We start from the raw sequence: 27,693 nt of genomic DNA, 5'->3' as shown, positions 1-27,693 counted from the left end.
ATTGAGGTTGATGATGGCTTGAACTAGAGTAGAGCAATGGAAATAGGAAGAACTGAGCAGAACTAGGATGTTTGGATGTGGGGTTAATGGGTCTTGTTGACTAATTATGTGGAGTGTGAGAGGAAGAAACAAATACAACTTCTGAGATGGGAATGAGTGGAGAGGAGCAGATTTGGAGGGGAATGAAGAGTTCTGTTTCTGTGATGTGCCCTTCCTATCATCGCCATCCTCTGAGGATGAGATTCTCAATCGAGAATTGATCTCAATTCAGATTCTCTATCTGTGTTCATTATTCTCTATCTTTTCCTTACAGTTTTTTTAATCCCATTATATATATGACCCTAAATGATGGGATGGTTAATTTTCCATTTTTTTTGCAAATTTGCATAACTGGAATTGAGCTGTATGTATTATGATTAAAGTTTTACCTATTTAACATTGCTTTTTGGAAGTCATGTTGATGCAGAAGCAGGCTCAGTGAACTATCAATTGTTAATTTCATTGCCAAATAATATTTTATGAGTATGATGTAATATATCCAGTTGCCTGTCCTTAGATGTAAGTGCTTTTTTTTCCCAGGATTTTGACAGTTTCAAACAATGCTATCGTAACATTCTTGTCCTTGTCTTCTGGTGCACTTGTACATGTTCCTGCAGAGTTTCCTCTGAGAAGTGGAGTGCTGGATCCTAGGCTATGTGCATCTTCAACTCCACTAGCCAGCGATACGTTGTGCTCTTAAGTTGTTTGGGCCAGTGTATACACATTCTAGGAATGTAAGACTTCCTGTTCGTTGGCATTTTCTCCAGCATTTGGTATTTAAATCTTGCATATATATGTAAAATGGTATCTCACTGAGATTTTAGTTGAATGTGTAATTTTATTGAATGTATGCATCTTTTATCAATATTTATTTGCCACTTGTGTGTTATCTTCTGTTAAATACTTGTTCATGACTTGTCCATTTTTCTGTGGGATCGTTTACCTTCTTTAATGTTCTAAAGAATTCTTCATATTAGTTATTTGTGTTGCAAATACTTTTTTTTTTTTTTTTTTTTTTACTTTTGTTGGTACTAGGGTTTGAACTCAGGGTACTTGCTGGCCAGGTGCTCTACCACTTGAGCTATGCCCCTTATTTTTTTTTTCCAATTTCTAGCATATCTTTGTGTATATTTTAAATGTCTTTTGATGAGCAAAAGCTTTTCATTACACAGGCCATCTTCTCCTATATGGATTTTTTGAATGTTCATGAAATGTTTTCCTAACTCAAGATGATAAAGTTTTTCTATTAGAAAGAATAGCTGTTTTCTTCTTAAGGGGAAAAGTTTGCTTTCATGTTTTATCTGGAGTTGAATGTTGTTCTGTGTTGTGAGGTGAGGATTCAATTTCATTCTTCCTCAGATTGATAGTCACTCTCTCAGGATCCGGTGTTGACTAGTGTAATTCTCCTCTACTCATCTCTGGACTACTTGGTGCCTTATTTACATGGGCCTGTTTCTGGCTCTATTTTCTGTTCCAGTACTCTGTTTTTCCCTAGAGTTGTTTCTTTAACAACCCTACTTTTAAAGTATAGTTGATTCCTGTTATTTGCAGCATTTTGTTAATGCAAAGTTGCCATATATCTTGGATTTGGAACAATTGCTCCTAGGGAAAATACAGGGTTAGGTTCCTGTGGCCTGTGGTCCTAATTACATTTTTGTCAAATGTTCAATATATATCTTTGTTTTATATGTGTCTCTTTTGAAAGATAATCTTTTAAAAATGATTTTGGCTTTGTTCACATTGAATTCACTACATACAATCTTATATTTGTGTCTGAACAAAGGTATCTTAAGGCATGCATTTTCTCCATGAGGTATATCACAGACAACCTTGTTTTAAGAACATTAGATACCATTTCATCTCTACTCTTAGAGGCTATTGTAAATAGTGAAATGACCAGTTGAACATAAAAATGCGAAAAACATTTCATTGAATACATGACAAAATGGACACTTGTTCTTATTATCAGAGCTGAAGCAAGAAGGCAGAATGTAACCCTGTTCTACCTTAGTTGGAAGTGTGTGTGTTGGATGACACATTTTCACCCCTCTGCAAGCATCTACAGATGACCACAAAAATGCTCCAGTATGGATTTTGAGGTTACAAATAAATAGACAGATTTGCAAATATGGAATTTGTGAAGAGTGAGACTTGGTCTATGAGATACTGGGAGAGGCAGTTTTTTAGGAAACCATTACCTTCAGCATGATCTGTCATACTTCAGTGCAACAAATTCTGGGTGTTCTATGACAGATGATATTATCCCAACAAAGAGACTTCTTTTCTGAGAATACTTTTGTTTTATTGATATTCATAGTATTGTTACTTAGTTCATAGATAAGATAGTTCATAGATAAGCTTTGAAGCAAATAATTTTAGGAAAGAATTGCAATACTTATAACGTTGAAAGCAAGTCTAAAAAATACAGAAAAGAGAAAGCAAGTGTAACATCTTAAGCCATTATTATAATTATGACTCAGGAGGGTCATATTTTCTCATGAACATTAATAATAACTGAAGGTACAAGTTTTATAAAGGCAAGCACCATTCATGAAGTGTATCCTTCAAAAAGGATACAAAGGATTCCAAGAAAGGGATAAATGAAGATTGTATACTTTGTAAATCTCCCCTAAATGTATTTGCTGATACTTGGCTATTTTACTTTTTACTTATGGTTTAAGATCCTCAAGTGAATTATTTGCATTAATTTGATAAAGGTTTAAGCTGAGTATAAACCAGAAAGTTTGGTCTTGATGTGTATTCATATTTTGTAAAAATATAGAATATGCTTTGTTCCTTTATTTTTTAAAAAATATTTAATTGTAAAATATGTGCGACATAAAATTTACTATTTTAACCATTTGTAAGTGTATAGTTCAGTGGTGTTAAGTACATACACATTGTGCAGCCATCACCACAATGCCTTCATTTTTCCAAACAGACTGTACCCATTAACACTAACTTGCCATTCCCCACCTTCTCTCCCCCAGCTCTGGCAGCCACAAAGTTGATGACTGTGTTTATCTCAGATAAGTACAGTCACAGTATTTGTTCTTTTGTGCCTAGCTTATTTTCTTTTAGCTTAATGTCTTCAAGGTTCAGATATATTATAGTATCAGAATCTCCTTCTCAGTGTCAGAATCTCCTCCTTTTTGAAGGTAAATAATACCATTGTATGAATGTATGTATGACATTTTGCTTTTCTGTTCACCCATTGCTGGACCCGTGGGTTGTTTGCAAGAATGCTTGGATGCTACTATGTACATGGGTGTGCAAGTATCTGTTCAGCTGTCTGCTTTCAGTTCTTTTGCATGTATACTCAGAAGTAGAATTGCTGGATCATATGGTAATTCTATGTTTGATTGTAGAGTATACTAATAAACCTTTTCCTATTTTATAAAATATATTTGATATACACAATTACAAGTGATTAGAAAATGTATTCACAGTACATTGTCAGTTATGTTTAAAATTCCCACCCATGATAGATACAAAAAAGCATTAGGATATGGTTCTTACCCTAAGAGCTATCCAGTCTGAGGGTACAGGAAGTAAATACATTACAATTATATCACCAGTCACCATGCATGAGTTTAATAATGGTATATGGGACAAAAATGAGAAGATGGCATGCAATATGTGACTGATTAATTGCCCACTGAATATTTTAGGTAGTAGCATCCATGAGCTCAGCTCAAAGAAAACATTATTAAGGGAAGATGTATCTGAGAAAGCTTTATGTGTGAAGTACATTTTGAGTCGAGTATTGCAGGAGGTGTAAAATTCAGACAGGTGGAAAGATAAGGGTGAGATCTCCCCATGAAAGAGGAGTGGATTGTAAACGTCAGACATTTTTACAGTGCTAACTCATTAATTGGCATTGAGCAGCAGCTTAGTCCTGGGCCCCAAATGTTAGATCACATTTGTTTGACAAAATTGCTAGTAAGTCCTCCAGCAGTGTAGTCCTCTACCCTACATTCACTGGGTGATGGTGGAAGTGGTGGTGGGGTAGTAGAAGTAAGAGTAAGCTGATGTTTATAAAGTGCCTTCTTATGCTGAACGCCTTTTACAGATGTTAACCCTGTTGGCTCTTCAGCAATTCTGTGAGCAGCTAGGTATGAGGGGCTTTCCATTACCCATCCTAGCATGGGCTAGTGCAGACTTAGAGAGCTTCCGTACTTGCCTCCAGGCACACAAAAGGATGGAGCCAGGCAGCATTTACCTCCAGGTGGATCCGTGTAGATCCAGAATCAGCATTTACGACTATGGGGCAATATTGCCCTGGCACTAAACATGGGAGGAGGCTGATGTCATGTGTTTACTGTGTAAACTTACGCAGCTTCTCTGTGTGGCTGATGTTTTAACATCTGGCAAGCCCTGGTTAGTAGAGTGGTTTGTAATCTCTAGATGGTTGTGGTGATGAGTGAGTAGACTGCCTTAATATGGTGGCTTCTGTTGAGCAGAGATAATGAGGTTCTCTGTTCTGTAAACAGCTAGGTAATGACCTTAAACTTGTATGATCACAGCTGAAACAAAATGTGCATATACAGTTTCTTCTGATGAAACCTAATCCATTCAAGGAAAAGAAATATTCATTGTTGTTTGGAGGACAGAGAAGTTGAGATTTTTTTTTCTGTTTTGGTGACTAGACCAGGCAGTACCACAGCTTTGTTTTTTGGTTCAGTTTACTTTGATGTGGTTGTAAGAGATATTTTGACCGTAAAGGTTTTCATACATTTTAGTAAGTCCTATTTCTAGGATTTGTATGTGGTGCTGTATATTGTTGACATGAAATATTCCTTTTTAAATGAAGTCAGCATGGCTCAGCAGATTTGGGATACCAACAGTATGACTTAGCATGCTGGTTGGGCTACAGAAACCTGAGCAAATCCCCTCACTTTCCTATCCTATAAATAGAGATAAGTATGTCTCTTTCAGACAGTGGTTGTGGAAAATTACAGGGCTTTAAAATGATTGCTAATTTCAGCATGGAGACACTTGGTTTTGGAACATTGACTCAAGAGTAAATGTATCTAATCCTGCTTTGAGTACCTGCAATGATAAAGCCCTGGAATTTTCCCAGATAGAATCTGGGCCAAATAGAAAGGTAGGGGAAGATGTTAATTTGTTTGCGAAGGAGTTGGGATTGGGGCAGGAGAGTGAGGAAGGGTGGAAATCTTGGAAGCTGTCAAAGTCAAGGGAATAGTAAAAGTTCAAACCTTTTCTGTTGGGATTGCAGAGTGTCTGGGAAGTGACTTTGTTTTATATTTCAGAATGCCTGATTTAGTAGGGATATAGACTGTTGGTTTAAGACACCATTTTTGGACAATGAGAGACTATGAAAATCAAGAAATAAGTGTTTAGAAATATTTTCACATGAAGAGGTACTTATTTCAGTCTAGATAGCCATATTTTATTAATTTTTTTCCTCTAATTTTTCATCAAAATCCTAAAATTCGTAGGCTAGTGCATTTGGGCCAGACATCTCAAATGCTATGTTGACATAAAGTAGATTGATGCATGAGCGTCAGGCACGTTTGCTAACATGGGTGTGTAGGTGAGAAAACTATCTGCTGTCAAGAGTGCCTTGTGTGGAGTGTAGTTCCTTAGTATAAAACGTTGAGAGTTCTGAGGCTGTACTTTCTCACTGACAACAGAGAGCCGTGCTTTTAGACATCATTGATGTCACTGATGCAATGAAAATAAAGGATTTTGGATAGGTTATTCTAATGTTTGTGGTGCTTTTTTCCATTATTTTTAATTAGCATACATTAATTGTACATAGAAGCTTCTTTGTGGTATTTTCATAAATGTATAAGGTATACTTTGGTCATATTTAACCCCTCTATTACTCTTTCTTGTCTCCCTTTTATAAAACAGTTTTTCGTGGGTATGCATGTAGCTTGTAGTGCTTTTAAGGAGAAGTGTGGTGCTATAGAGAGGTAAGAGGGGAGCCGTGCCCAAGCCATAGCATAATTCAGGGAGCAGCCAGGACTATGGATTCACCTTTCATCTGGCAACATTTTTTTTTCTTTTTAAAATCTTCTACCAGGAGAAGTTGATATGTCACAATACTACACTCAGATGTAGTGAAGTATGCAGTGTGAAATCATGACAGGGGTGCTATGATAATGAATTTATCAGCTAGACTCACTTTGTATTTGGAATGCTAAGAGTTAAGTTAGTGAATTATTAGTAAAAAGCTTCTAGAATTAACTTGTTTTCCTTACTTTTCATCCAAGGAGGACATCCACTTGGATATATTACATAGTGTTCCAGGACAGTACCTGAGGTGGAACTGCAGGTGTACATACTTTTAGATAAATGAAGTTGGAAGCGCCATGCAGAATGAGACTGTCCAGCCTGGTTACACTGACTCAGACTATGAACTTGAAGTGTTTAGATAGGAAAGATGATGCTGCATGTGACTTCAACCGTAAAAATATTACTAACAATACTTTATACATCTTAAAAATGATTCTGTAAACATGTATTTATTGACATGCACATTTTTTATGAACTTTGTAGCAAAAAGGTAGGCTGTAAAACTATGCATCTAAAAAGACCTTCATCTTTGAGTGAGAAATTCTGAGGGATTGAACAGGCCAAAGTAAAGCATACCCACAGAGAGCATACATTGAGACACCCCTCTGAATATCAACTCAGATATTAACTATGAAAACCAGGACTGTAAAATAGGCACAGTATATGCAGGGGTGGATAGTAGTGTGTGTGTGGGTGCACTAAGGAGATTAGGTGATGGTATATGGTAGATGGACTTCATATACCTGTATGAAACAGAACTAGAAAACCTCTTGTAATTACTTTAAGTGGGGTGGGGAGGGGGCTGAGGGGGAGAGCTGATGGGAGCAATGTAAATAATGTATAACATAAGTCTAATTGGAATTGTCACTATGAAAACCCCTTGTATCATGAATATATCCTAATAAAAAATTTATTAACAAAAAAGAAATAGGTATCTACACAGTATGGAAACCATGGACTAGAAGGATATGTGCACATAAGGCGCACCCCAAGCTTAGTCCACTTGCTGATCCATCACTGAAGTCTGGTCTGCAAGTAGAGCTGTGGCTTGGAGTCCACTTCAGATAGGAAAAGCTTTTGGTAACGCCTAATTTCCATGCTTAACCTAGCTAATCAGAAGGGAATCCTATGGGTGGGAGTTAGAGGTTTTGTTTACTTATTTTTCATTTGGAAATTAAAAGAAATTAGATTGGGTATTAGGTTTTTAAAAAGCAAGTATTTAGAGAACAGCTGATTAATGGACTTTTACCTATTGATTTTTAAAAATCTTTCCTGCCAGATGCTGGTGGCTCATGCCTGTAATAGTAGCTACTCAGAAGGCACAGATCAGAAGGATCGAGGTTCAAAGACAGCCTCAGGCAAATAGTTTGAGAAGCGCTGTCTCAAAAATACCCAACAAAAAGAAAGGGTTGGCAGAGTGGCTCAAGTGGTAGGGCAGCTGCCTAGCAAGTGTGAGGCCCTGAGTTCAAACCCCAGTATCTTAAAAAAACAAAACAAAACAAAAAAAACAACTTTGCTGGAGAGAAGAATATATAACATACTTATATGCTTTCCCAGAATGATTCTCTTTTATCGGAGATGTGCTTGAACTGAGAATCAGAACGATTAATTTAGTCACAAATGATAGTACACATTTGTAATCCAGAAGCCAAGGAAGGAAGATCATGAGTTTGAAGCCAGCCTGGGCTATTTAGTGAGACTGTATCTCAAAAACAAAGCAAAAATGCCATTTACTTAAATTGTCCAAGAATCTTACCAGGATTTGGGTTCCATGAGCAATTATTCAAAAATAGAAGACTTTCTACAAAGCAGGTTAAATGAAGCAGTAACAAAAACCAAATGAACAAACAAACAAAAAACAGCAAAAATTAAGAAAGCTAGTAATCCTAAGGGATTCTTGAAAGATATCCAGAAGATTTTCCTCTTCAGACTCTTTCTTAACTCTGGGTTTTCTTCATCGTCATTCCCATCTCTCACTTTCATCTGAATGTCCACGTACTTCCTTAACTCCCTGTACCATGGTTTCTGCTCCCTTGACTCCCCTGAGGTGAGCACACTCCTAATTGCCCAGGCTGTTAGGGAGTTTTAAATTCTCGTTTTGACTTCTCTGTATTCTCTGTGATAAGATCAGAATCCTTCTACTCTGTTCACAGTGATTTATCAAAATTTTATCTATGCAGGATAAAGTCCAGCCTGGGCAAGGTCAGTCATGATCTGACCTCCTCTGTGGTTGCGTCTGCTGCCTTCTCACCCCAACCATATGGATTTTATGTTGCTGCTAACCTGTGTTTGGGGTCTTTTATGTCTGATCATGTACCATTGTTTCCATGCCTGGAACCTCCTTTCCCACTCTACAAACTAAATCTTCATCTTTCACAGTGGCTCAAGAGTTACTGCCTTCCTTCCTTCATCATGCTAGTCACTTCTTGTGCCTTAATTCACTGTTTCTGTGTGGCTTGTTTGAGGTATGTGTTTTCTCATGTTTTTCTTTCTAGATGGTGGCTGCCCTGAAGGCAGGATTTGGGTTTCATTCACTCTCCCATAAATTCAATATCTGGTAATGTTGAACTGAACTAAATGAAATAAGGTCTGTGAGAGCACCTATTTTATACATACATGGATGGGCAAACAAGCCTGACTGGTATTACAGTGTAGTACAAAAAGAAATAGCAGAGAAAACTAAATTCGTTGACTTCATTGTTATTAAACAATTGGTAAAGAAATTCCCATTCTCAGGTTGTCTTTGAAGGAAACAGACATCTATGTGAAGAAAAAAATCACCAGCATTGAAATATCACCTGAGTAAATAAAGATCATCTTCACCTACAGGTGAAGTTGTGGAGTCTTTGGCCAAAATGTTGAGCCAGTTTTGTTTTCAAATCTTATTAGCAAAATTCTTTCAGGTAGCTTTTAGAGTGTAGTTTTCTCCTGCCCTTCTGTAATAAATAGATTAGATTGACTCGTATATAAAATGGAGCCACATCAAATGACCGAAGTAACTCTGAATTGTGTATTTTCTTTTTATAAAGCTATGAAAATTTTCCTAAAGATTTAACCCCATCCTAAATGAATGCTTTTTCAAAAGCATAACTCAGTTCCCAGCCATCTATTATTCCAGAATTTTGGAACCTGCAGGAGCAGCTGCTTCCTGCTGTTCTTTGGAGTCTTCACAGTCAGTAGTGACATGGTGACTTGAAGTTCCCAAAGTCCCTAAGACATCACCACCTCTTGGTGTGGTTGTGGCTGCAGTGAGAATAATTTGAATAAAGTTGTGTCACTTTTATGAACACATTGGACTTGTCTAGCAAAGGCAGTGAATCTGCAGGACTGCAGATACTATTCCTTGTCTCGTGAAAGTCACAGAGAAGACTAGCAGAACCCAGATCTGGGACTGTCACCTTCCCAGCTATCCAGTCCATCTCTATCCCTCCTCATCTCATTGTAGTCTGGTTCTTAGGTTCAGGTGTGTGTTGTCTCTGCTTGCTTTTACTTTCCTGATTCTCTTTTACAAAGTGATCTGGTTCTGTTTGGGCACCCATTTTCTCTTTTCTTCCTCCACAATTTCTTTAAAATGTATTACAGTAATGTATATCCCACATACAAAATTCTAACTTGGATTTTTTTTCATAGAAAACTTTGTAATAGGAAGCAAAAACCCTTTGACAAATTATTAGGTCATTCCCAGATAACGTTATTTTAAAATATTCTGCATTTTGAGAAGATGATGTATGGATCTGGTGAATTGAAATGGTTCGAGATAGACATAGAAAAGTAAATCTCTTTTCTACCCTTCATCATTTCTTCTGTCTTGGAGTCAGCTATTGGACTACTTTTACTCATTTCTATTACTTCCTTACAAAGTCTATGCATATACATGCTGATAAATCTGTTTTTATAAGATTTAATGCTTATATTTTGTCACTCTCTGAGGTAGTATTTATATCTCTCAGAAGTTGTGAGTGAGGCTGGTAGTGTTTATACTTTATGAACTATACTATTGCACATTGTTTCTTGGTGAGATAAATATTGATGTTGTATAACTGCAGCATAAGCTTACATCTGTAGATCTTCATGTTTTTGGTTAGATTTGGCCTATTTTCTGTTCTTAGTGGTGTTAAGTTTCATACTGATTTTGGTCTGACCCTTTTATTGGGAACTTAAAGCACAGATTGTTGGGGAGTGATGTGATACAGGTAACTGCATGTCCATGTTCTATTTAATATTAACCCACCGCCAAAGGGCTCTGGACACTTGTGGTTTATTCTGACTTTTTTCAAGCACTTTTTTTTTTTGCAAGAAGATATGGTTAGGATCTTGCCATACAAAGGATTTGAGATTTTCACAGGCATACCCCTCAACTTGGTAATGGAACCAAATAGCATCACCCAAGATCCTTGGCTCCCTGGCTTTAAACACCAATTCAGAATGGTTTTACAAATGCATTAGAACTCTGCCAATTGTGGAGGTAGACTGATGTAATTTGACACCTTTTATTTCCAGAAAGTCATAGTTTACCCACCAACCCCCTCCCCTCTGAAAAAAAAAAAACTTAAAAAGCTCCAGTTAAAGATCTTTTTCCATCCTGCATTTCCTCATTTTTCAGTCTTGGGTTTTCAGCCCTCCTTTCCCACCTGCTGTTCCTCCTCAAATGGCTCCAACACATTTAGAGTAGATTTAAGTTACCAGTCTGTTCTGAAGTCTTATGGTATGAACTCAAAACCCATGCATTCATGTGTGTACCATCTGCATTCCTGGAAAGCTAGTCCATAATGTATCCTGGAAAATGACAGTGAATGTGCCTGATATGATTTTGTAGTCTTAAAATAATAATAATAATAATAATATTTTTAAAAAATCCAGAATGTCTGGAAGTGTTTTGTGGGCTTGAGGCCATGAGAGAAAGCTTCAGTTTCCATGCTTGCTTGCTTACTTGGACTTACTTTCATTTGAGTATGTGTTTAATGTTGTATTATCCCAGTTTGTCTCTATTTCCATTGTGTCTAAGATTACTAGCCTTGAATCACATAGGCTAAGTGGTTCTGAAGCTTCTAGATAAAAGATGCTGCTAAAACACAGTGACTATTATTTCAACAGGAACAGTTCACCTTCCCTACACACTTTTTATTCTTTTCAAGTGCCAGTTGTATGGAAGATAGTGATGTAACTTGTTTGATGTTTTTGTTAAACATTTCTGAGAATTCTGTTGGCATGCTGTTTGAGACAGACCTTCGACAGGAGCACTGGTGCCCATTGCTAGCAGAGTACGTGCTCTGTGTTGTTTGCTGTTGGTGGTGATAAACGTTTACATTAGAAAGTACCTTTCAACCTGCAGTTGCCCAAAGCCCAACAGGAACACAACCCAGTTCAAAATTTGACACAGTCATTCTCAGCATAGCTGCCAACTCTATGCAGACACCCATCCACTCTATGTAGGTAGGAAGAAAAACCGTCTCTTGCAGAACCACAGGTTCTGTTCTTAAGCTCACAAATGAAGATCTTATATAGGGGGCAGCCCTGTCTTCCAGGTGACTTGTGATATACTCATTATGAAATGTACTCCATAATCCAATGTTTTGTAAGTTATTAAGATAAAACACATGCTTGTTGAGTGTCTGCTATGTTCTAGGCATTCGTGAACTGATTTTACAAAGTGCAGAAGACAAAGGCCAAGTTAAATGACTACTTTTGTATTCATGCTTTTTTTTTCAGATTTTTTTTTGGCAGTACTGAGTTTGAACTCAGGACCTTGCACTTGGCTAGGCAAGTGTTCTACCACTTGAGCCATGCCTTCAACCCTTTTTGCTTATTTGTTTTTCAGATATGGTCTCATGCTTTTTGCTCAGGGCCAGCCTTGGACCATGATCCTCCTACCTCTTCCTCCTGCCTAGCTGGGATTATAGATGTATACCACCATGTCCACTTTGTTTTTTGAGATAGGGTCTCACTGACTTTTTTCCCTTGGTTGGCCTTAAACCATTATCCTCCTATCTCTGCCTGCCATATAGCTGTGCCAGGACATTGCCAGCCCTTTTGCAAATTCTTACTGCAAACCTGAGGGGAAGGTTTAGACTATTCATAGGTGAAAAAGTTAGAGAGAGGTTAAATAATTAGCTTATGTATACCTTGCTAGTGAGAAAACATTTCCTATATCTGTGTACTTTCTACCTTACTATAATGTCCTCCTATAATTAGTAGCATGTGTATGTTTTAGAACTTTACAATAGCCCCATAACCCAAATAGAGTGTCCACATATTTTAGGGCTCTGTAGCAACCTTGTAATCTCAGTAGTGTAGATGTCAGTATTTTATTCTTTATATGAAGACATTTGAGTCCCAGAGAAATACAGTGACTTGCCTATTAATGGTGAAATCTGAGTAGGGCTTAAATCCACTCCTGAATTCTCCGCTTTTCTACTCAGCACTCTGGAGGCCAGTGATTTCAACACTCAGCAACATTTATCAAGTCCTCACCATGTATGATATTCTGTGCCTGATGCTATGAATTGAACCTGAAGTAAACCTTATAATTTAATGGTGGAGTCAGGATAATCAAATGAGAAAAATACCTGATGTTCAGTATAATTAAACTTTATAAGGACAAGTGGACCAGTGCCAAGACAGTGAAGTAACTATGTGTCACCACTAATCGTAAGCAGTTCAGAGCGCTATCTGCTTGAATACGCACTCCTCCCGGTGTCTTCAGGGGTAAGTACTTCCAGCCTTCACCAGCTCCCCTGGCTTCTTGTAATCTACAACCATGTCCATGTCTCTACTGTTTTAACAAAAGAAATTGACCATTGCCTCTGATGGCTCTCCTGCCTTTGCCTTAAACAATCAATGAGCTCATAGTTCTGTTGTCCTTCTGTTCTTGGTAACACTTCTGTATTCTGCTGATGTCCAGTTTGATGCTTCCAGTTGGACATGGGTAAAGTAGAATTCATCATTTCCCCTTTAGAACTGGCTATGATGGTATTTTCTTCACTAATTAATAGTCAGCTGTACTGGAAGCCCGAGGGCCAACCTTGACTACCTTCTTCCTTAGTCCCTGCAAAGCTTGCAGGGACTTCCTGAAAAACTTGCTTTCTAAAATTATCTTCAATCTGCTTCTGCTTGCTAATTCTTTGTCCACTGTATCACTTCAGGCCTTTATCATTATTGTATTTCTTTGCAGTATCTTCCTAAGTCTTCTCCCTGCCTTTAATTTTGGTTGGTATTTAATATAGAGCATAACCTAGTCCCTTAAGATAATAGATTATAAGGCTATCAAACATCATGTTTAATATTAACTCTTATCTACCCAAGCTCAGAACCAAAAGAAGTAATACTCTGTATTAGGTAGGCTTAGGTCCTACCTAATGACCAGAAAATTGAAAAATAGGTCACTGGGATTTTCAAAGATATGTACCAGTGTGGCAGCTCAGTTCCATGAAGTTCTCAGTGACACAAGTCCCTTCAGCTCTTTGCTCCACTTTCATTAGGGTGTAGTCCTTGGGCTTGTGGTCCAGTGCGCCATCTGTTTTCTGGGCAGTAGAATGGAGAAAGAAACAAAGAAGGTCAAATAGTCTTAAAAATGATTCCTGGAGCTGCCACAGAATACTTTGTCCTACAAGCTAGAACGTAATTATGTATTCATTTCTAAATACAAGTAGCTATGTGTACAATGAAATGTTCTGTTACTGCGGAAGAGGAGAATGAATTTCAAGGGACAGATATTAAAGGGTTCATACAAGCTACTTCACCCAATGATCAATCTGTCCCTTCTCTTTTAGCCCTTTTTTCAATCACTTACCACATGAACATTATGAACCAGTGAAAAGCCTCGTTATTCTTGGTTGGAAGTGACAGCTCCACTTCTAAATCTTGGAGTACTTTTTATTGTGTTGCAAATATCATATGCTAAGCTATTATTGCTGTCATGTATCTGACTGTGTAGTTCTCTAAATCATGTGGTCTCACAACAGTGTAAGTTCCTGGGGGTAGTGACCACGTATTCTGTGTCAGGCTGAGTGCCTGGTAAATAATTGATTTTCTATAAATATTTCTTGTATGAGTAAATAAATAATTTTGATGATTTCTTGTGGAATTTTAGGAAAGAAAGATGGACCAACCTAGTGGGAGAAGTTTTATGCAAGTGTTATGTGAAAAATACAGTCCTGAAAACTTTCCTTACCGCCGTGGCCCTGGGATAGGCGTTCATGTCCCAGCCACACCTCAGGGCTCTCCTATGAAAGGTAAGAAACGTGTTTACTGAAGCTTACTTAGGAAGTTTGATCATAATACTGCCTTGTTTGCAAGTGATTTCCTTTATTTTGAATTATGAGTCAAATAGTCTTTACCCCTTGTTACAACTTCTGTTTTGTTTTTTGTTTGTTTATTTTTGTTGCTTTTTAAGAACCTCATGGGACTGTTTTTCTCCAGATTGGCCAAGAAATGCTTTGGTTTTACTTATCTCTTTAGTGATAATATTTCAAGTGCATATTCTTTCAAGGAACTCAGGATACAAAATAGTACAAGGCTGGCCTGTGCCTTAAAGGGCCTTAGTAAGTCTTGGATTGGATTACAGACATTCACATTTACAAAGGTATAACAGAAGATGGTTTATGTTGAACCAAATGAATGGCCCAATGTTTGGGAAAGAAATTTAGAAGACAGTTAAATGATTAAAGGTTCAAAGTTGTGAGACTTGAACTAGCTCTTTAATACGTAGCTCAAGCGGTAGAACACCTGTCTAGTAAGCAGAAAGCTCTGAGTTCAAAGCCCAGAACACCTTTAAAAAAAAAAAAGGAAAAGAAGGAAGGAAGAAAAGAAAAAAAAATATAGAATTGCCTAGAGATGTGACAGAAACATTTTAGAAGCAGCATTGCATGCAAGCAAAGTTCTAGACATGTGCAAGGCTTGTTTCTTGCTCATCTTTTGTCTTAATGTTGTACTTAGCAGCTCTTGGAAGCAGTCTTTTGTAATTGAAAGGGATTAATAGTGACTCATTTTAGTTTCTTTGTTGCTAGGTGTTCTCTCTCAATACAATTATCACTGCCATGTTACCTGGAATGGCAGAGAGAAGTAGACTTTTTATTTAGTACATTTTTTTTCCAGGATCAATTCCCATTCTGAGAAATTTGATACTGAAAGTACTGAAGTGAAAAACCATGTTATTTGAGACCTCCATTAATAAGATATGACCTTCATAAATCCTTGTTTTGTTCTAAAGGGGGAAAGAGTGGTTGAGTTTTCATGATTATCATTTTTAGTAGAGACAATAAGAGTGATTTTATTGACATACATATTTTTGACCCAGGCAGTAATCAGGGAGTTATCTTAATTTGACCAAATTCATCAACTATTTGAGATTCTGAAACCCTGTCTCCCATTACAGCTATATTTTGAAAGAAGGTTAATTTTCATAAGGGACAAATTATACATGGATAAAAAATAGGAGAATAATTGATAGACAAGCACAAAAGAAACAAATGCAAAGTTTTGTGCAGTTCACTTAGGTGAAGAAGATGTTTTGAATGATACGAACTTGAAGAACAAAGTTGTTTGGCAGATAAATCACCTAGTAGTTTCAAAGGCAGCAAAAGCTAAAGACACACATCAAACAGAAAAAAAGAGCTGGGCAGAATACTTTTGAGCTAAGTTAAAGAATCAAGGTCAATAAAAAGGTTATGGTAGTCCAGATACAATTTTTATGGATCCAGTGTTCAGATGGTAAGATTATATTGTATAATGGCTGTGTTGTTGGTAATTGAGGTAAATAATATTGCCAGGAGTTAAAGCCTAGAGGACTTTTTGGTGCTAGTGGTTCAGTATTTTTGAGTGCCTGCTGGGCACTCAAACTGTGTCTCCTTAGGATTCAGGATCCTTGCACACTATTACATATATTCTGTATTTTCCAGGGCCTTGTGTAATTTCACAGTTTGATTTTTGTTTCTTAATGATTCCTGGGGGCTAAATGTATGCACACAAGAACCAGGCTGAAGTAGAAAGTATTTTGTATCCTCTGATTCAGATCGCCTCAACCTCCCAAGTGTACTAGTGTTGAACAGCTGTGGGATTACCTGTGCAGGAGATGAGAGAGAAATTGCTGCCTTCTGTGCTCATGTGTCGGAACTCGACCTTTCTGACAACAAACTCGAAGACTGGCATGAGGTAGTATTTCTATATTACTGTGTTTTGGTGAAAGGCAGAGATACATAATGTCATTGTTTACGTCATTATGCATTCTGACGACTGAATTCTGGTTCTCACTTGAGAGTCTTACTGTCTGTATGTCTCAAGATAAACATCACTGTATCAGCTACCTATGGTGATTTTTCAGATAGCTTTGTTGTTGTAACTTGTTTTTTCACCAAATGAAAAGCACTGAGGGGCTTGATTCTAGGCACTAAGAGTTTGATGAGTCTCCAGAGGTTTTGACTGCTAATAATGAGTTAAGTTCGCCGTCATTTCCTCATTTATGCATCGTATGGTCTTTCTTTACTTCTGCTTCAACATTTATTACTATAAATTGGCATAAAGTTGCTACAGCTTGAAGATTATAACAAAGATTTGGAAATATTCAGATTATAAAAATATGTTCTGCTACTGAAATTTATTCCAAATATTTTAGAACTTTTGATATATTATCAAGTTTCTCTGGTTGTTTGACATAATTAATGCCCTTCTAAGTACACAGATAACAGCATTACAACATTCTCCATTATTATTAAAGACAGCATTAACTACTTGATTATAATTTGACCTGAGAAAAGCTACTATGAGGAATAAGGAAAAAATAGTTCTTCCTACTTGGTTCTTCTCCTACCTCATCTTAAGCTTGTATTTTTTGGCTTTGACTGTAGGAGAAGTTTCCTAGTGGGCATTCCTGGATATGATTCTGTCGTGCTTCCTCTGGTCTTCCACGGTGCCATCACAGCTCCTTTTAGCAAATGAGTCATCATATGGTACCCTACACAAAGTCCTTCAGTTGCCTTTCATTGCCTAGTAACTAGAGTCTGAATTCCTTAAGCATGACCCTCCATCATATGGCCTGGAGTAGTTTCTAGAACTTCATCCCCATCTTTAGCTGTGTACTTTTTGTTGCAGCCCATGATAAATGCATGTCATGAAAAACTTCCTTGCTTCTATTCATCTGGAATTCACTGCTCTCTTTTTCCTCTTGTCTGCTGGCCACTTCCTATTTATCCTTTAAGATTTAGCCCACGTTGCTATTTCTCTGTGAAATTTTCCCTGGCTATCATTCAGGCAGAGTCATATTATCCCAGAGCACCTGTGCCATACTCCTGTGAAAGGACTTACCACAGAGTGGTGTAGTCACTTGCTTATTTGACAGTTTTCCTACTAGACTGTGAGCTTATTTCAAGGGAGGAGTTTTGTGTTTTGTTATCATCAGTGCCCAGCATACTAGGTAGTTGAATGTTGAATATGTTAATGAATAAATGATGATATCTTAAAGATTGTTAAAGACCACTTGCTCCAACTTGTTCTGTGATCTTAAGAAACTCACCTAATTCTTTCATGCTTCAGTTTGGTAATCAATGAGACAGACTTGCTGATGAAATCAATCATTGAAGCACTTTGTAGATGTTAAGTGCTGTATAAATCCTAAGACAGCTTTCTTGTTTAAGAAAACTCCATAACATAGTTTGTTCAGCTTTTCTTATGTTTCATGGTCTTGTTTAATCTGATAACTGCCATGTTATATTTCCTATTTTTATTAGGATTTTTACCAGAATTCTTGGAGATACCTGTCACATGATTATGCAGATTTATAGGGCTGTTTAAAAAAATAATCTCTATTTTCACATTTACCTATTTACTTATCTGAACAACTAGTGTAGTTTACTATTCAAGAAATGACAGTCTTCACTCTCTTGGTTCTCTAAGACACCCGATTGCCATTCATGCTCTTTTCACACTGCACAAATGCGGAAAGGACTACCTCGTTTATCCTCCTCCTCCTTGCTGGTGCTCCTCAGTCCTGCGACGGAAGCTCTGGTGAGATTTGTGGTCTGTGTGGGCGATACGTCAGACCAAATCATCCACTGAATGCTGCTGTGTTCATATACCATAACCTCTAAATTTGTTTCTTTGGGGGGTATATAATTTCACAAAGGTTTTGTGTTTTTTGTTTTGATGTTTGACTATGCACATGAACTTTTACTAACTGGTAGGAGCAGTTTAATAATGATGTAGTTGCCACTTCAGAGGGGAGATGTATGTAGTGTGGATCAGTACCTAGATCTAAGTAGCTGAGCTTTTTCTCTGCTTCAACAGTGTTTCTCAGGCCACACTGACATACAGCCAGCGGGTCACATATTTATTTGTAACCTGCCTTTGCTCAGTGTGTGTGTTCTGCATGTAGTTGGTGGTCAGTTATTAGTTGCTTAATTTCAGTTTCCCATTTTCCAGTTTATTCTGTTTACATCATTTCTTTATATTTCCTCCATAACTGTGACTGTAGTTGATCCCAATTATATATAATAATATATATAATATCTATCTAACTATATATATAATATATTTCAGAGCATAAAGAGTTGGGAGAAATACTAACAGCAAAGGAAATATTGATTTTTGGCTTTGATTAAAGTCTTTGCCAGGCTACCAAGTACCTCGTAGTTCAATGGCTTCAACCCCATTACAACCCATATGTCTGATTACCAAACAGATCATTTGACCCTAGCCATTAACTAAGTTGACCTCAGCCAGTATTGACATAGCAATGTGGAACAAAATAATGTTGTGAGTTCTTTCATTTTGCTGAATGATCTCTAAGATTGTGAATTATGAGTAACTTTTTTTTGTAGATTAAACTCTTGGCTGGTGTATTTCCAAAGTTTAAAACACGTATGGGTGAGAACTGTACTTTTTTGAGGGGAAGCAAAGATTTATCTTTACCCTTCTAAAAAATTGAGTACCCATGTGTGAAACAAAATTTATTTTTCAGCAATTGTCTTAAATTTTTGGCTGAGTAGAATTTTGTGTGACCTTTTCCCAAGGCATCTCCTTTTTTCTCCTTTCCTTTTCAGAACCATTTTATAAAAGAAATTAAACCAAGTAGTTGAAAGGAGGGAGGAATTAGCCAGTCAGGTGAGGTAGAGAGTAGCTTGGGTATAAATTACAGATTATTATCTTAAAACCTTTTCCCCATTTTCCTTAAATCTTTAGTTTCTTCCTTTTTAGCAGCCAGAGTGGAAGATGCCCTATTAAGTCATGGAACTTTGGAGGCCTTAGAGGTGATCTAAGTTCATCTCAGAGTTTCTACACATGAGCAAACTCAACTAATTCCAGCTAGAGAAGTCTTTTTATTTGTAGACTTTTAAAAAGTAAAATTGATATACTGCCCTAGAAACTCAGTGGAATGTTTGTGTTAATCAATGTTGTATTTCCCCAAATCTTACAATTTGAGGTTGCAAGGAAAGTCTTCTTTACTTCTGCCCTTTAAAAAACATTTCTTTCTAACATATATCCTTCTTTTCTATTTGAATTATTAGATTCTAGTCCAACTTTACATCTTAAGATATACAAATCATCATTGTAAACCTATATTCTCATTGTTCAATAGTATAGGTGCAGACCATGAAGATTATATCACACATTTATTAGTTGTGGGAGGTCTCCCAGAAATTGTTTTAAAACCCTTAAGTTATCCATTTTTTGAGCATTTTCCTCTTTTTTTAAAAATGAAATGTAGGGGGATGGCTTGTTTTGTTTCTATTTAACTGCAGTTGTTTTATAATTAGCAGTCATTCTTCATGCTTTAGATGGAGCAAAATTCCAGGTTTTTTTCACTCTTAAAAGAGGTCAACTATTACTGGTCATAATCTTCTTTATGAAAGTCCTCCGTGTCACTCATGTCATAGAATGCAGTACAGGCCTGGTCCCTGTACACACTATTTGCTGTGTTGTAGTCACAGGTTGAACTCTTGATTCTTGCCATACTTTGCACAAATGTTTGGTACCACCTGATCACAAGAAGGATTGAGAGAGAGAGTCTGTGCAGACTGGTATAAATTCTATATATTTTATCAGAAAAGCCTAGTGTATTTTCTCTAAAAGGTAGCTTGTTTCTTCATTTGCAAAATGAGAATAAGAGTGGTACCCACTACAAAGGGTTAGTATTTGGAATAGATGAAATAGTGAACACGAGGACCTTTTCCTCTGCCATGCTTTTCTGAACCTGCTGGGAGTTCCTTTCTGATTTTAGAGCTCCTTAGTTTCCATGGTTCTCCCCTCTGGATATACTTTTGGTAGTATCTCCAGAGCTCTGAAAAGAAACCCATATCCATATCCCAGCCCTGAAGCTTGTCCCACCTGTGAAGTTTTGATTCTGTAGTTCATGGGGGAATCTGGGAATTTGTATGTTTTGAAAATTCTACCAATGATTCTGATGAATACCCAGGGTTGAAAAATTGGCTCATACCATTCTTACCATATTAGTAATAGTTACATCTATTGAATGATCTTGTATCATTAGTTTATTTGATAAATACTAAGTGGCCCACTAGTCCTGCTTTCATGGATTACATGTGATTGCGGGGGTACTAAGAAAACATTTCAAAAAGGTGATAGTTGCTGTGCTGAGTGCCTTACACATGCATCTCATTTAATCCTATCTATATTCCTGGAACAGGCAAACGTGAGGCTGTGAGTTCCAACCCTGTAACACCAAAAAAAAAAAAAAAAAAAAATTGGAACATAGATGGATACTTTCTCTATTTTGTAATGAGTAAACTGAAAAGGTTAAGTCATTTGTCTAAAACCACACAACTAGGAAGTGTTGGACCTGGTTAAACCCAGGTTTTTAACTCTGAAACTAAAGCTAACTATTCTTTTCTATTCGTTTTTCCATAACTTAATTACCACATTGCCTGGCTGTTTGATGCTTACTTAATACATTTGTGGGGCATGTAGCATTTATTCCATACTTGTTTAAGTGAATCCTTCTCATTGACTGTGTCAACTAGTTTGTCTGTTCAGGTTTTTTCATGTTATATTTATGATGTACGAAGTTGAGGTATACTGGAAAGAGTTATGGCTCTGATTTTTTAATTCAGTTTTGACATTTGTGACTGTGAGACCTTGGTCAAATTATTTAATGCCTCAGCTTCAGTTTCCTCACTTACTAGAGTGAAAGTAGTCTTATCTTGCAAGTTGTTTTGAGAATTCAATGAAATAAACTATATCAAAGAGACTAATACTATGCAACAGTTAAAATTTCAGTCATTTCCTCTCTTGTCTGTCAAGTTGCTAGCTAAATAATTAAATTGATGATCATGCTTTATCTTTCACTATATTGTTGTGGATGCTTTGGTTTTTGATAAGTATATTTTAAAGTTTGGTACATCTCTGAACCAAGCTGAACTTTTCTAAATGATTATGGCTATGTAGTTTTGACACATGACTTGTTGCCAGGTGGTTTTAAAGAAACCATTCATTAGCCTTCATGTTGTGCTGGGAATCAGAGGAAGATGATATTCTAAGAGAATTACATGACCTAATCTCAGCTGCTTAAAAATCTACATCCTAAACTTTAGACTAAACTAAATGATTAGTTTAGTCATCTGAACTATCTCTTTTATTTTTATTTATCAAAGAGAACATCATATAGAGCAGACTCAGAAGCCTGGCTAATGGTGACATAGGAAGTTTTTCTTTTGTACCATTAATTCTCACCTGTGCTACTGTTTCACAGAGAGATTAAATTATTTGTAAGATTTGTTGAACCACTTATGCTGCTCTGGGTATGGTCACTAAGTAGGACTCCCTGCAGTAAACAGCTCTTTGCCTGGGGACTCACTCACTTGGGCCTTCGTGAGAATGATTACTATTTAAAAGCTCTGATTACTGCCTGATATGCTTTTTTTTGTTTTTCTCCCTAGGTCAGTAAAATTGTGTCAAATGTTCCTCAGTTGGAGTTTCTAAACCTGAGTTCCAACCCTCTGAATTTGTCAGTTTTAGAAAGAACATGTGCTGGATCCTTCTCTGGGGTTCGCAAACTTGTCCTCAACAACAGCAAAGCTTCATGGGAGACGGTCCACACAATACTACAGGAGTTACCAGAGTAAGCCGGAGAGCATGGTGGACAGGGAGCTATGTGGCCATCTGTGTTAGTCCGTAGAGTTACTGCTGATCTCCCATCTCAGAAACACTAGAACTGCAGATTGAATGGAGAAAGAGGTTAGAAAAATGAAGTCTTTAGAATGAGGGTGTGAGGGTAATCTGGTAGTGCTGAGTGGCTTGAAGATGGGGGTATGGCATCCTTTGGCTAGAAAATACCCCTGAGAAGCACTTACCCTTTCCAGATCCGCTTTTTCCATTTCAGTCTTCGATGACCTGATTTAAAAATAGGGCATCAGCCCTTTTTTTTGGGAAGAAAAAAAATCATAGAATCCCAAATATATTAACATTCAGACAATTAAGTACCTCTCTGGCCTGATGGGAAAATGTATCTCAATAATTTAAGAAGGAAATTGTACTTTTATCAGTTTGGAAATGTGTTACCATGTTTATGCTCAGAAGTGTGCAGGGAAGTAGTATAAAGAAATAAATGAAGCTGCAGTTTCTTTGGCTATACAAATAGGAAAATTGTCAAAGCCCTTCAGAATCTCATCTCAATACTACTTACTGCTTCTTGATTTCTCGCTCTCACTCTAATGAGATTGGTTTCTTCATTGAATGCAGCTTCTAGCATGACACTGAATGGGTTTTTAAGTCCCCATTCTGCTTACTAACCATATGACCTTGACAAGCTACTTAACCTCTTTGAGCTCAGTTTCCTTGTCTGTAAAGTGGGATTGTTATAATTATCTTTCAGAAATAGAAGTAAAATCTATTATGTTCCTGGCACAAGGCTTGACAGGGTAGGGATTCAGTAGTTATTTCTGTCTATTAACATTTGTTCATGTTTCTGGAATTGTCTGTCTTTTTTTTTTTTTTTTTTGCAGTACTGGAGTTTGAACTTAGGGCCTTATGCATGCTAGGCAGGTACTCTATCCCTTGAGCCTGTCCACCAGCAAGTCCACCCCTTCTTAATGCCACATGTCCTTTCCTGGTTATTCTAACTACAATTTCAAGTTCGTTCCTATATGAATCACTAAATGATTATTCTTAGAATTAGTGCTACTTAATTTAGCATTTAATTATTTAAGCACAAGATTAACTTGGTGCTAGCTCATAACATTCTCTGTTGTTTTTTAGACTTTAGCCATTGTTTTCCCAGCTGTACAGTATTTTGAGCTGCAGGAAGACATTCTTGTATTTTCTCTGCAATATCTTCCAGAGTCTCACATATGCTAGGTACTCATTTATTTATTGAATGTGTGAAAACAGGTGTAAAGCAGAAACTAAACTGCCTTAAGCAATGAAATATTTCCTTTTTTCTCTGCAGTTTGGAGGAGCTCTTCCTGTGCCTTAATGACTATCAAACAGTGTCTTGTCCTTCTACTTGCTGTCATTCTCTTAAGCTCCTACACATAACAGACAATAACCTCCAAGACTGGACTGAAATACGAAAGTTAGGAGTTATGTTTCCTTCACTGGACACCCTTGTCCTGGCCAACAATCATTTAAATGCTATTGAGGAGCCTAATGATTCACTGGCCAGGTTATTTCCTAATCTGCGATCCATCAGCCTCCACAAGTCAGGTGAGGTATAGCTTTGTTCTCATTCTATATGCAAATTGTTCTGAGCTTATGCATGAAACGTAATAGAAATATATTTCAGCCACAGCTATACCTTTTTATAGGATGAATTTCTATCATGACATGCATATGCCTATAGATTGACTAAATTTAAAGCATTCATTTTCATAAATGTTCTGATAAATATTAAGTAGCATAGCATTATATTAGTAATTCATATTTTATAAATTAAAGGGATCATGTTGTGAAAGGAATGAAACAAAATTGATGAATTAGATAATAAAAGGCAGAATTTAAAAAAGAATTCCAAACTAGATCATTTTATCTGGACTTGGAGTAAGGAATCCCAATCTCCTATGTCCTTTCAGATGCAACTTTTATAGTATGTATATATAATTATTAGTTTATTGCCACCTGATCCTGTGTACCACAGAAATAAATATATTTAACCCATTTTTTAATTAACAAAATTTATTTTTAGAGCAGTTTCAGATTCACAGCAAACTTGAGTAGAAGTGCAGAGATTTTCTGTGTCCCTCTGTTCCTGCATACTTCTCCCACAATCAACATCCAACACCCAAGTGGTACATTTGTAGCATTTCAGTCAGTGAATCTGCATTGACATATCACTATCACTCAGAGACCATAGCTTACCTTAGGGCTCACTCTTGGTGTTGTACATTCTGTGGGCTTTAACAAATGTACAACAATATGCAGTCCACATTGTGATATTGGCAGAATGTTTCTGGTGCCTTGACAGTCCCTTGTGTGCCACCTGTTTATCCCCTAACCTGGCAACCACTGACCCTTTTGTTGTCTCTATAGTTTTGCCTTTTCTAGAATGTCATTTATTTAGAATCATACAGTATGAAGCCTTTTTATATTGGCTTTTTTTCACTTAGTTTTAATATACATTTAATACCTCCAAGTCTTTTCATGACTTGATAGATCATTTCTTTTAGCCCTGATTAATATTCCACTTTCTAGATGTACCACAGTTCATTTATCCTTCACCTATGGAAGACTCTTGGTTGCTTCTAAGCTTTGACAGCTGTGAATAAAGCTTCTATAAATATTGTGTGCAGGTGTTTGTGTGGATATGTTTTTAACTCACTTAGGTGAATACCAAGGGTACTATTGCTGGATCATATGGTAAGAGTATATTTAGTTTTGTAAGAAACTGCCAGCCTGTCTTTCAAAGTATCTGTGCCATTTTGTATTTCCATCAGTGTCGACCAATAGTTCCCACATCCTTGTCAGTGTCTGGTATTGTCAAGGTTTTAGACTTTGACACCTATTTTAATACAGGTAATGTGGTATCTCATTGTTTTAATTTGAAATTTGTCAGTGACATATGGGAATGAACATCTTTTTATATGCTTACCATCTGTATATCTTCTCTAGTGAGGTGTATGTTAGGTATTTTGTACATTTTTAGTTGGGTTGTTTGTTGAGTTTTAAAAGTTCTTTGTACATTTCAGTTGGCGGTTTGTCACCAAATGTGTCTTTTGTAAAAAAATTCTCCCAGTCTTTTGTTCTCATTCTCTTAACATTGTTTTTCATCCTCTTTCTTAAAAACAACTGTGTAATTAAAAATAACTCTAACCTATAACTGAAAAAAATGAACTGAGTTTAATTTATCATGAGTAGGGAGCACAAGGAAGTTATTTCACAACTTTGCACTCCTTGACCTAACTATTCTTGTACCTAGGGAAAGCAGACAGTTGTGACTTTGGATAGTTATGTAGCAGAGTCCTCATGAGTTGCTTCTCTGCTTTTACCCTCAATGAAGATCTATAGAAATAGGAAGGGACTGTATTGTCTGAAACAGATTTCCTGTGTTGTAAAATTGACTAGCTTAATCATTTTAGGAATTTTGTTTTATTTGGAAGGCCTGCCTGATTTAGAAATTAAGTATTGACTTGGATGATACATTTGCTCACAGCTAACCATTTTAGTATTAAAAATCTTAATTTGTTGTGTGTTTTCCTTACCCAGAGGTTCAGTTTGCTGTTTTTGTTTGTTTTAATAATGATTTTGGATGTCTCCCCTGTCACCAAAATGAGTACAGAAGGGATAATATTAGTTTTGGATTCTACTGAGTTTGCTCCATTTTAAAATATGTTAGGTAAAAATTTGGTATGACAGTATCAACTCTAATCAGTAGCCACACATTCCATGAGTCTATGTTTGAGTAAATGAATTGATCAAATCACCTTTTTAAAAAGTATGGCATGGCTCCTGCTTATTTAAACATTTGTGATCCCAATTATAAGCCATTTTGGTAGAATCTGGAGAAGAGAGGATATTGGAGAGCAAGGCTCTCTCTCCTTCACCACTGAGATTGTAGATACAGGGGAGGCTCTGAATTTTTTGTTTGTTTGCTTTTCCTTTTGTTTTTGAAACAGGGTCTTAACTATGTTTTCCAAGCTGGCCTTGAACTTTCAATCCTCCCGAACTTTTCATTCCTCCCTGGAAGCTTTGAGTACAGCCTATATCACTTTGCCTCTTTATCTGGGAAAGTTTTTACGATGTTTAACTGTATTCAGTCTTTCCTTGGATAGGGGAAATGTCAGGCTCTCTACTTTATGATTATGTTACTATTTCAGAAATTATTGAGTCATTGTCTCTTATTTGTATACTTTCTTGTATTTACTTAAACAATATCTTTTTCAAATTAGGTTTGCAATCCTGGGAAGACATTGACAAACTAAACTCATTCCCCAAACTTGAAGAAGTGAGATTGTTAGGAATTCCTCTTCTGCAGCCATATACCACTGAGGAGCGAAGGAAATTGGTAATAGCCAGGTCTGTTGTCCTGATTTCTTCTGCTTTCTTTTGCTTCATTAGAGGGATAAGATGCTGTTTGAGGGTAATGCACTATGAACTTACCTATCTCTTGACAGTTTTTGAAGAAGCTTCTTCTGTTTATCCGAGTCCTGGATAAAAAGGAATGTAATATGTGAGAAAAATGTGAAGTATAGTTTTCCTGTGGAGCCCATTGAAAATTCCTTTGCATATCTATTCTGTTTCTATGCTTTTCAATAATCTGAATATTTGAAGTCCTGTTTCAGGTCACAAGATCTATCTAATGGGGAATCTTTTCTACTGAGGTGTCCTTATTTCCTCTGTTAACATAGTGGTCATTTATAGTGTTGTAGATACTTAGGAATAGGGCTATTTTAGTAACACCTGTATTTTCCTCTTGAATATACATTGACTTAAGTATGACTACTGCTATTATTGTCTACTTTCTCTGACTCCCTTGCCTTTTATGTCCCAGATGCTGCCTCTACAGACTACTGAAATTTCTCACGAGTGTGCATTTCTGTATGAACCATTAATAGATATAAGATTTTGGCGATAGTGGGAAGGGCCATGGAGCTTTGCTTTGTTCTCTTTGTGCCCTGGACATAGTAGTTTTGAAAGAGGAGCAGTAGACTTTAAGGTTCCCTAAAGAAGATTGCTCTTTAAACTGGGTATTGATCTTTCTGACCAACTAATACCCAGCAGATCCTTACTGCTTGGTAGTTGTTCACATGCACATTAGTGTCGCGCTGAAGAAGGAAATAGCAGTGTACTTTTCTTTTAAGAAGAGTCTTATGCTTTATTTTCTTTACATAGTTCTTTTACAAATACAATAAATTCCTGAATTACAGAATTATACTAACTATTCTCTATACATGTGCTATTTAATATGGGAGCTGCCAAATATTTTTAGTAATTTAAAATGTCTTTATTTTTGTTTTAACTTACAGATTGCCATCAGTTTCCAAACTTAATGGCAGTGTTGTTACCGATGGTGAACGAGAAGATTCTGAGAGATTTTTTATTCGTTACTATGTAGATGTTCCACAGGAAGAAGTGCCATTCAGGTAAAATCTCTCATTAGCTTAGCAAAACATATTAGAATATTGAGCCAACTTAAGAACTACTAATTTAGGGCAAAATCTGATCATTTGT

At 36.7% G+C, this 27,693-nt stretch overlaps 1 protein-coding gene across 2 annotated transcripts in view; it reads left to right on the top strand.

The window, feature by feature from the left end:
• The first annotated feature begins 6,980 nt into the window (after positions 1-6,980).
• Positions 6,981-27,693, top strand: part of LOC109676727 (tubulin-specific chaperone cofactor E-like protein) — a 131,274-nt gene continuing 110,561 nt past the window's right edge. The window contains exons 1-7 of one of the 2 annotated variants that reach the window (XM_020186444.2): positions 6,981-12,789; positions 14,174-14,315; positions 16,094-16,233; positions 21,969-22,150; positions 23,477-23,733; positions 26,412-26,538; positions 27,489-27,605. In XM_020186444.2, the coding sequence (XP_020042033.1) occupies positions 14,183-14,315; positions 16,094-16,233; positions 21,969-22,150; positions 23,477-23,733; positions 26,412-26,538; positions 27,489-27,605 (956 nt within the window). In that variant the 5' untranslated portion in view covers positions 6,981-12,789; positions 14,174-14,182. The remainder of the gene's footprint in view (positions 12,790-14,173; positions 14,316-16,093; positions 16,234-21,968; positions 22,151-23,476; positions 23,734-26,411; positions 26,539-27,488; positions 27,606-27,693) is intronic. The other variant, XM_074066521.1, reaches the window with a different exon arrangement.

The sequence above is a fragment of the Castor canadensis genome, chromosome 2 (assembly GCF_047511655.1).
Source record: "Castor canadensis chromosome 2, mCasCan1.hap1v2, whole genome shotgun sequence".
NCBI lineage: Eukaryota > Metazoa > Chordata > Mammalia > Rodentia > Castoridae > Castor > Castor canadensis.
Note: the sequence above shows the minus strand (reverse complement) of the source record. Positions and strands in the feature narration are given on the sequence as shown.